A 9,993-nucleotide genomic window follows, 5' to 3' on the forward strand; every position below is an offset into this window, starting at 1 on the left:
GAGAACCCAGAAGAAACAGGAAGCCCTTTGGTCTTCCCACCACCTTCTACTGTTGGCTCATCCCCCAGAAGCCAGCCGTGATGCCAGTGTGAGTGATGGTGCACAGAGCTGAACAATGGACACATTCTCACACCAGAAAGGACTTCCAGAGGTGATTGAGCAGGGCCAGGAAGCAGGCCTCAGGCCCAGTGTCTGGTATTCACTCATTCATTCAACAAACACATCTTGAAGATCTGCTCAGAGTCAGGCCTTATGTTAGAGGCAGTGGTGCAGGGATGCCTGCCTTCAAGAACTCTCTGTTCGGTAGGAAGACCAACCCTGACTATGGCCAGTCCCAGAAGAGGGTTGTTTTAACAGCATGTTACCCAAAGTGCCACTACCAGCACTCAATGGGGACCCCTGAGTCAGCGGAGGCCAGTGTCGTTGTGGAGGGCAAGAAGCGAGTGAGCATAGATAGAGGGAGGCTTACAGGAAGTCAGGGACCATGCTAGCTGAGGGCAGATGTCTGCCCTCCGAGCCAGGAAAGGGCATAAGTAGGGGAGGAGGAGGAGGAGGACATGAAACTAAAACCAGAAAACTCTGAGCAGGCCGAGTCTGGCTTGGGGAGAGAGGGCGGACTCTGGTCTCCATGCTGTGTGGCCATCGTCACATCATCATTCTTTCCTGTGGACTGGGGAGGTAACATCCACCTTCGGCAGCAGTATAGGAGGGAGGAGGTCACATCGGCAAAGTGGCTACAGCAGTGCCCAGCTCACAGGGCAAGCCTTCTGGTTAGTTTCCAGGCCTGTGAGCACATGGGGAGCTGGCCTGTCTCATTCCAGACCCCGGGGGGCTGAATGAAGCAGGGTAGAGGGCTGGGGAGGAAAAACAAGGTTGAGCCTGCAGCCACCAAACCCAGATTCCAGTCCAGCCACACCCCACCACCATCTGTTCATCTCCCTGAAGCTCAGTTTCCCTGGTCTGTTCAGTGGGCATAAAAGTAGCCTCCTTCATGTCTGCTGAGAGGACTAAATGGGGTGATGGGAGTGGAAGCATCTTGTCAGCTCTCAAGGACCACCAGCAGGTAGAGAGTTAGGTAGGAGGTCTGGAGTCAGTCTCCATCATTTTGATTATCTGAGTCTTCAAGTAAGACAGAATGTTGTTCCAGGAACAGAACTTTACCAACAGAAGTTCACCTGTGAATCCAGCCGAAATTCCACCAGCCATATGCCTTTGCATACACTTTTCTGTAGAAAGCCGTATATCCAACCCTTCTCCATGTACCTCAGAACCAGGACACACATGTCTAATGAACAAGGCTCAAAATCTTTTGTAAATGGAAGAACTGGGAGTTTCAAAACCAGGTGTGAAGCAATCCAAAGACACTGCTGCTCCCAGAGGAGAGAAAAAACTATTTTTTTCATTATTGGAAGGAGGAATGCAGCAGCCTCTATCATTTGCAAGAGGATGCACCCCCCCCCACCCCAAAAGAAAGGAAGGGAGCAGCAGACAGAGAGAGAGAGAGAAAGGGCGAGGAAGAGAGATTGATCCTGGTCTCCTGTCCTCATCTGCAAAACATGGCTAACAATACTTCCGCGTGGATTGTTGAGAGCATTTCATGCATAAAGAATGTCTAATAGGTGTACGATAAATGGGAACTATCCATAATATCACTCTTCTTTCTCCCAGTCCCCGCTAGATGCAAGAAAGAGAGCCTTGAGTTGAGCTGGTCCCAGCACGCACAGTTCTGCCTCCAGCTCTTTGCTCATGTAGGTTTCCCTCCGTGGCGCATTTCCCTCCTTAGTCCTTGGCTTATTAATGTCCTTCCTTTGCTTCAAGGTCTAGCTCAAGTTCTCCCTCCTCTCTGAAGCATTCCCTTAATACCCCCTAGCAATCACTCTTCCCCCAACAACCTCCTGTAGGGGACATCAATCCACCTGGCACCCAGTAGGTATCAACAAATTTCCACCTGAGCTGTCTGTCATTCACCTTTTCAGAAACATGACCAACCTCTCACCCCACTGGAATGAGGGTCATGGTCATAGGTCTTTCTCTTCTCAGATGTGCCCTGCCCACAGCAAATGCTCATTCGTTCTCTTGACGATGACAAGGGCTCCCAGGGACACCCCCTCTCCCATCTGTGCAGATGAACACACTGGATCATCTTATCTCCATGGAGGTTGGGAAGAAGTAAAACATCCAGACAGAGCATTGGATACACTGCAACTGCCCATGTGGCTGGAGCCGAGGAAGTGCCTGAGGTCACTTCTCACTAGGAGACGGCACAGCACAGAGCAAAAGAAACAGTCCTTGGTCTAAATCTCTACCTGCCATTTACTGACTGGGTGGTCTTGGACATGTCATTTAACCTCTCTGAGCCTCAGTTTCCTCATCTGGAACATAATTTTAATTCTCAGCGTGGTTGTAAGGATTAAATGAGACAGGAAGAACAAAGCACACAGCACACTGCAGGCATATAGTAGCACTCAGGTGGGGCGGGAGATACAGCCCCTTTCTCCCTTTCAGTGAAGAATCAATTTTCCACCGAGCTACAAACACCACAAAGGCAGGAACTCCCCTACAATGTTCAGGGTCGCATTCTCAATGCTTAGCGCTGTGCCTGGTACATAGTATAAAATACACATTTGTTGGGTGCCTGAATAAATGAATTTCAAGTGGCCTGGGGATGTAGCAGAGGTAGACTGGATGGTAAGCCAGGCTGGACACCTCCGTGGTTCCCAGGAAACCCAGTCACCAGAATTAACCATCCCCCTCTTTGCTGCGCTCTTGGTTTGGCCTCTGCCTTTGAAGTCATGACTGCTCTAACCCAGAGACCCCAGCAAGTCACTTAATCTCCCCCACCTCCTTCCCCCCACCCCTCCCTCCAACTGTAGCAAGTTTCAGGTATGTGTGAGACTGAAATGGAGGGTGGGTAGCCAGGCCCACCTAAGGCATCTCTGGTACCTTGCCCGTATGCCCTGTCCAAGGAACTCTCTGCAGCCCAAGGAAGGCACACTGGAAGGAAAGAGGGAGCCTAGGGCTGGGCCAGGTGGGAGCTGATGGGGCTAGGACTCCTGCCATGAACAGCTAGCTCGTAAAACTCAGCGCCTCAGTTTCCTAATCTCTGAAGAGAAGAGCTTAAACCCACCCTGCAGCGCATGAGGACTGGACAGCAGCTAGCAGGTGCTGGACACGTGGCAGCTGCTCCATAGAATCTCAGCTATTGAAAAAACAAAAACCCAGCCATGCTATTAGGAAAGGAGCAATCTCCCTTCTTAAAGAAGACTTACGTAGAGGGATGGTTCGATGCCAGGTCTCATCACCTGCATCGACCACGCAGCTGTCCCTTTGTGCCTCTCATCTGGCCCAAGGCATTAGGATTTTAGAGGGGTGGTAATCAGTTCCTACTCTATAAAGGGTTCTCCTGCTAAAAAGTAGAAGCTTCAGAACCAATGAAGTGCATAATCGCGGAGGTCGCTTCCAGCTCTAACATTCTCTGCACTTAAAAAGCAAAACCTAGTTCAGCTTCTCGGTACCAACTCCAGTTTGCATCTCGAGTGGAAGGAAGGTGGAGTTTATGGCTAAGGGTGGGGCCAGGCTCGGGGCGGGGCGGCTGGGAGAGCAGGTGCGGAGCACCCGGCAGGGCCCCTAACACCCTCCTCAGAGGCGGAGAAGCCCTGAGGTGCCTGAGGGCCCCTCCCCGCGCCCCGGGCGCGGGGTGGAGATGGCGAGGGAGGATAAATAAATAAAGTCGTCACACCAGCTTGCGCGCGCACAGCCCCCGCAGTCTCGGTGCTGCGGCTGCCTCCGCCCAAACGAGTCTGCCCTCGCGTCCCACCCACCCGCTGACACGCAGCTGCCAAGAGAGAACTGGCAGGGCCTCTGTCTGGGGCCTTTGGCGCGCCCTAACTCGGCCTGCCCACCACGACCCTTCGCGGAGACTTTCCTAGGGCCGAATGAGGCAGGTCCATGAATCAGTCTCTTCCTCGAATCGCAAGTCCCCGATGCCCGCTCTCTCCTGGGCCACTGCGCAGGCATGGATTCAGGACTGCCTTCCCAGAAGTGCACAGGCCGGGAAACGGGGGTCCCGAGGCGTTAAAAACAATGTGGGTTTCTCCTCTGGAGAGTCACATATTGGGGAGTGGGAAAAAGGGCAGGAACGTCCAGCCCAGCAGTCCAGCGTACAGCGGACTTCTTTCTCCTCTCAGTGCACAGACCACCTCTCCAAAGTTGGCGCCCCTTTGCTCTGCGACCCATAGGGGCAGAGCAGGCGAGGGCGCACTGGCCGTGCCACTCCCTAGTAGTGACCTCCAACGCCCCCTACTGGGCAGGCATGTTTCTGAATGCCTGCCCTGGATTCTACCCTCCGGCCCCTCGAAGTAGCCCCTGGCAGGTGGCCCCGCACAGTCACCTGCCAGGTGCACGGCTCTCCGTCATATCCAGGAAGGGCGCCCTCTTCCGGCAAGCTGGCCTCTTGCATCTCGTACAGACCCTTCTCGCACCCCAGCCCCTTCGTGGGCACTGACTTGAGGCGGGGAAGGAGGGACCCCACCCTCGTGCACTCTCCTCTCCTCTGCAGGGAAGGGAGGGCTCTCCAGCGACCGAGGACCTCGGCCCACGCCCCAGGCTCGGAAAGTTTCCCGTCTGCGATCCGGAGCGGAGCTCTTCCTTCACCCTGAGCAGAGCTCAGAGACCACGCCGGCTCCCCGGGCCCAGAGCCGCTCACTCCCAGCGCTCTAGCCCCCACCCCAGCCTCCTGCAAGTTGCAGAGGTGGGCGAGGGGAGCGGAGGCGTCAGGATGTCAGGCCAGCTCTCCGCAGCCCCGCGGCCCGAAGAACGCGGCTCTCGAGTTCTGGGGGAGAACTCGCAGGGTGGGGTCCTGACGGAGCGGGGTTTCCCCACCAAAGCCTTTCCCGTCAGTCGCCTCCTCACCCCTGCTGCATCTCTGTTCTGCGCTTTACGAGGGAAAGGGGTGCTCCCTCTGCCCCCAACCCCCAGTCACCCCCGCTCCCTGCAGTGTCCAGGTGAGGGCTCCAAGTGCCTTTCGACAAAGCCCAGTGCCCTCTCTGAAGTGCTGGAACCGGGACCCCAACCCCATACAACCTTAACCTCTAGAGGTATCCTAGGGAGGGAACCCTCACCCCAAAGTTGAGGGGAGATTTTCTTTCACTTTGGGAAGTCGGTTGCTCCAAGGATAGGGGGACAAAACACAGGGCTTGCATCCCTTCTGGTTCACACCATCCCCTCCCCCCTCTCTGCCAGCAGGACCACCCTTCAGTCGCAAATTCTGCAGCTTCTCCCATCAGCAGACCAAGCACTCTTCAAGGACCTCGGGGGTAGAAGGGGGTGGGGTTCTTTTAGGGAAGCACCCCTTCTTGGCAGGCACTGTCACCGTGTGGCTAGGCACCTCCCGGTAGGGCAAGGCATACGGCAGAGGACGGAGCTGACATTTCCCCGCCCCTACCTCCATCATCCAGCCGGGCTGGGAACGAAGACCCTACTGGTCACAGTGGCTACTTTTTAGTACTCCGCATCCCCTCCCCCTCCGCGGCAGAACCAAATGTGACTCCGGACCGGCTGGTTCTCGACATCCCGGTCTGGCACTAGGCTTCGGAGGGAGTCGCGGACACGGCCCCTCTAGTCTCTGTGCCTTTAATCTCGCTGGTCCAGCCTCCCTCCCGCGGGTCTCATAGCGGTTGTGTTGGCTCACTGCCCGAAAGGTGCTGGGGTCCCCAGGTTGGGTTCTCGCACCACTTAAGACCCACCAGGCGGCGGCGCCGGGCGGCAGGCACCGAGGCTTCCGCGAACCCTGGACCCTGGAGCTGCGGAGCCACCGATCGCTCCCTCTGGGGACCTCGCTCAGATTCAATCTCCTTCCATCGGGTTCAGCCCAACCAGGACCAAGTCCACGCGGGACACACAGCTGCTCACACCTCCTCAAGCCTCCCGAACGCGTCCATCTCTCCCTCCACACTAGACCCACACGCTCCATCGCACGCACACACACACTCCTAGCCCACGAAGCAACACAACCCCCACGCACCTGCACCTCCACACATCCCAGAAACATACACTCCTGCCCAAGTGTCACATTCCTACCTCCTATGCACACACCTCGTACGCCCCCAATAGAAATACAGTCATCCGCTGTCACACACCCCTAAAGAGACCCGCACACTTGGGACACGCGTGCAAAGCCACACCTCACATACTCACCCACCCTTTAACACGCTCACACATGCAATGACACAAGCTCACACTCTTCACACCTCACCGAGAAGCTGGCACCCAGTCACACCCCCAAACACTCCGGCTCACACTCTTTCTCTCACACACACCTTCTCTGTGTAACTGACAGACACTCAAACACCCTCCAGACGCTCGCTCGCTCACACACCATCACACGCACTCACATCTCTAAATGCACTCCCGCACCCTCTTCACACATAGCTCCTTCCTGGACACCCTCATACACAAACGCAACAAAGACACACGCTCATACACACACGCGCGCACACACACCCTGGCAGGGACCCACGAGGGCTCTCTCCAGAGGAGACATCCTCCCACCCTCGCCAAGCCAAGCACCTCCGCAGATCCCCACGCCAGGACCTCTGCTCGGACCCGGAGCCTCTCTGATACGACCCCGGCCCGAGCCCTTCCCCAGCGGCCCGCCCCTGCGCGCGTCCCGCTTCGGGGCTCCGGCCGGCGCCCGCGCACTCACCGCGCGCCAGGTCCAGGATCGCGGCGAGCAGCAGGCAGACGCAGCCGCGGAGGTTCGAGGTGGCTCTCATGGTGCCCGGGAGCTGGCGGCGGTGGCGGGGCGGTGGCGGAGGCGGCGGCGGCGGCGGCGGGGCCCCTCGCCATGGGCTCAGGCGCGCTCCTGCCTCCGGCCGCCGGCCGAGACGGTGGCGGGCAGCTTGAGGCGCCGCGGGGGCGCCCCCATGCCGCCGCGGCCGGGCAGCCCGGGCGCCGGGCTCGACTCGGCTCGGGCTCTGCGGGACGCCGCGACCCTCGAGCTCCGGGCGTCCTCCGGGCGCGCGGCCGCTCCCGGCTCCCTGGCTGCGCGCTGTGCCCACCGCGACCCGGAGTCGGATCGGCAGCAGCGCCAGAGTTTGGAGCGGAATCGCGCGCTCTCTGCCTCGCGCTCGCCTCTCCCGGCAGCGCGAGCGCCCCCCTCCCCGCGCCCTCCCTCCGTCCCTCCCCCTCTCCCCGCCCCCCGTTCTCCCCGCCCTCCCCTCGCCGCGCTCTCCGCTGTATTATACAGACTTTTCTTTAATCCTTTCTGGGCTGTTCGGTTCTCGTCCGCTAAGCCGATTTATTGCAGGGAGAAGGCGAGCTTCCCACCTCCCGTCCCCCTCCCGTCCCCCTTCTTTCCCCCCACTTCGAGTCTCCCACCCCCCTCCTCCCCCAGGTTCCCCTTCTCACTCACAACTCGCCTGTAGCTCTTAGCTCGGTAACCCTCCCCCAGATGACCCAGCACCCCTGCCCTCCAGACCAAGCTCCATCTGATCCTGCTCCATCTAATCCCATCCGTGGGGTATCCTCCCCCTCTCGCCGACCCCCAGTCTGGTGGAAGGAGGCAGCCTCCCCCTTGAAAGCGAGACCATCCGTGGAGTCGAACAGGCAGGGTGTGGCCCGGGAGTACTGGCCTTGCCGACTATGAACGCCCCTTTAGGGAAGGATTAGGGGCTTCAGTGTTCTGAAACTTGCCCAGTTATGGCTCCCTTCCCCAGGCATACATGAAAATGGGGTATGTTTTGTCCTTTCTTCTGAAAATAATCACGTTCTTGGATCCAGTCAGAAATGGATAAGGAACTGGGTGTTTCCTCCTGGCAAAGACCACGGTTTCACCTTTTTGGAAGGCCTGATAGCTTTTTTCCAAGGACTGAGGAGCGGGGTTTGGGGCTTGTATCTTATCACTATCCTCCCGCCAACACACAAACACATACACACACACACACACACACACACACACACACACACACACACACACACTCAACTATTGATCCTCAAGCCTGGATGTGGGCCTTGAGTTCTCCTGGGACGGGAAAAGGTACTCTAGCCCTTGGAGTGGGCTGGGGGCAAGGTTAGATGAGGAAGTCCAGAGCACGGAATTTCACTCCACAGTGTTCTGTGGAGAATTCCCAGCTTCTCTGTCTCTGCCAGGTTTGCTGCATCAGGCTGTGTCTCTGTTTGCCTAAATGGTCAATGGGTACAAAGCCAGGTCCATCTCCAGCGGCCCCTTGAAGGAGTGTTAGGAGCAGAGGGGGCAATGGGTGGCTGCTGCACTGCCTCTTGGGCATCTTTGTGCAGAGACGCCCGAGGGCAGGGATCTGGTCCCTCCATCTGCCCTCTTCAAGCCTCCTCACATCATTTCCAGAGGCTGCCCTGCTGCAGCTAACACCCGCCCACCCCCGGGAAGGAGTGATTTGCATTTATGAAGATCTGAAAGCATACGTTCACCTGACAGGCTTTAGAATGATCCTCTTGGTAAAATAATAATAATGATCGTAATAAACCCTTATAAATAGGTGTTTGATTACAGTTTGTCCCTATGTGGTTTTTTTTTTTTTTTTTGAATCAGACTAATTGGCTGCCAGGCTGATTGGGCTGGATATGGCTTGAACATCAGAGTCTTAGACACTTTTTTCTCCCTTTGCCTGGCTGTTCTTTGCTCTCTCTCACCCCCACCCCCCCACCTCCCCAGGTCTCCGCTTCTCCAAGTTATTGAGGGTCAGTTTGAGATCGCCTCTTCCGCACACCCTCTTTTTGGGCCAACCCAGCCATGCCATGGGGCACAGTCCCTGACTGCCTCCTTTCTGCCCCTTCCCCTCCCCACCTCTGGCCCAGGAAAAAGGCCATAGAACCCAAATCCAGGTGCTAAGCTCTCTGTGGAAAGGCCTTCCCGGCTGAGAAGCAGCATCCAGCTGGGAGGACCCTCAGGTTGGTCTGAGTTCCTCGGGTAAATACCAGGCACCCCTGGGTGGGCATTCCTGCCCTGTAGGCCCAGCTGCACATCAGAGTGCAGCCAGACAGGTAGATAGGCAACAGTTCACCAGGTGAAACCCTGAATAGGTGAGGCTTACTGTCTGAACACACTGCAGCCCAGCTGTTAGCAAGGAGAGCCAGGGGTCAGGTGGGATTCCAAGGTCCTCCTTGGTGACGCTTCCTCCCAGTGTGGGTCCATTTCAACTGGGAAAAAGACCCGAAGGGAGCGCCGGAAAGAGGCTCTGCAGTCAGTCACCTCCATTATGCCAGCTGTGAATGACATCCGGCCTGCGAGAGGCTAGCAAGGAGTAAAGGGGGCCTGATATTAAGAGGAGGTTTGCTTTTTAGGGCCAAGGATTGGGCTGGGGAGGAGGTGGGGGTATAGAGACCTCAGTTAACCCTCCTTCAGCCCCAGGACTTCCAAATTACCCACATTCTCTTTTAAGACCTTCCTGCATTATAATTATTGGTCTTCCTAGCCAGTGCCTGGCACATAGTAGGCCCTCAATAAGTATTTACTGGGTGGGTGAATGAACGAATGAATGAATGAATGCAGGGCACTTCCTTATAGCCTCAGCTCCTAGCACAGGCTGGCACTTAGCCAGTGCTGGTGTGCATCTTGTGGCTGTGAACATTTTCAGAGAATCAACAGCCCCTTGGATCGCGTGTTCAGAGAGAGGACATACCGCCCAGGTGCACAGTTGGTTTCCCCAAAGGGGCTGGGCTGCGAAGTGCATGTTTATTACCATATGGTAATTGTTCATAGTAATACTGCTACCTCTGCACAACCTCTCCTGGGGGCACCCACTCCTTCAGCTCCTGTTTCACAAAATACAGCTTTGGAAGCTTTTCTCTTGCCCCAGAGAAAGGTGTATCTGCAGCACTGAGAGGCATGGTTAGCAGAGGGCACAGGGTGACTTAGCCAAAGGAAAAGTCAACCAGTGCAGACATAGTCTTTTAATTTGCTTAACGTCCCTCTTCTCCTGTCTCCTAGCGGATCAGCTGCCAGTGACAAGGCCTCCA

The 9,993-nt window shown here is 56.6% G+C and overlaps 1 protein-coding gene across 1 annotated transcript in view; it reads right to left on the reverse strand.

Moving 5' to 3' along the window:
* IGSF21 (immunoglobin superfamily member 21) overlaps positions 1-7,154 on the reverse strand; it is a 235,872-nt gene extending 228,718 nt beyond the window's left edge. The window contains exon 1 of the mRNA XM_072975845.1: positions 6,704-7,154. Within this exon, the coding sequence (XP_072831946.1) occupies positions 6,704-6,773 (70 nt within the window). The 5' untranslated portion in view covers positions 6,774-7,154. The remainder of the gene's footprint in view (positions 1-6,703) is intronic.
* Positions 7,155-9,993: the final 2,839 nt, after the last annotated feature.

The sequence above is a fragment of the Vicugna pacos genome, chromosome 13 (assembly GCF_048564905.1).
Source record: "Vicugna pacos chromosome 13, VicPac4, whole genome shotgun sequence".
Lineage (NCBI taxonomy): Eukaryota > Metazoa > Chordata > Mammalia > Artiodactyla > Camelidae > Vicugna > Vicugna pacos.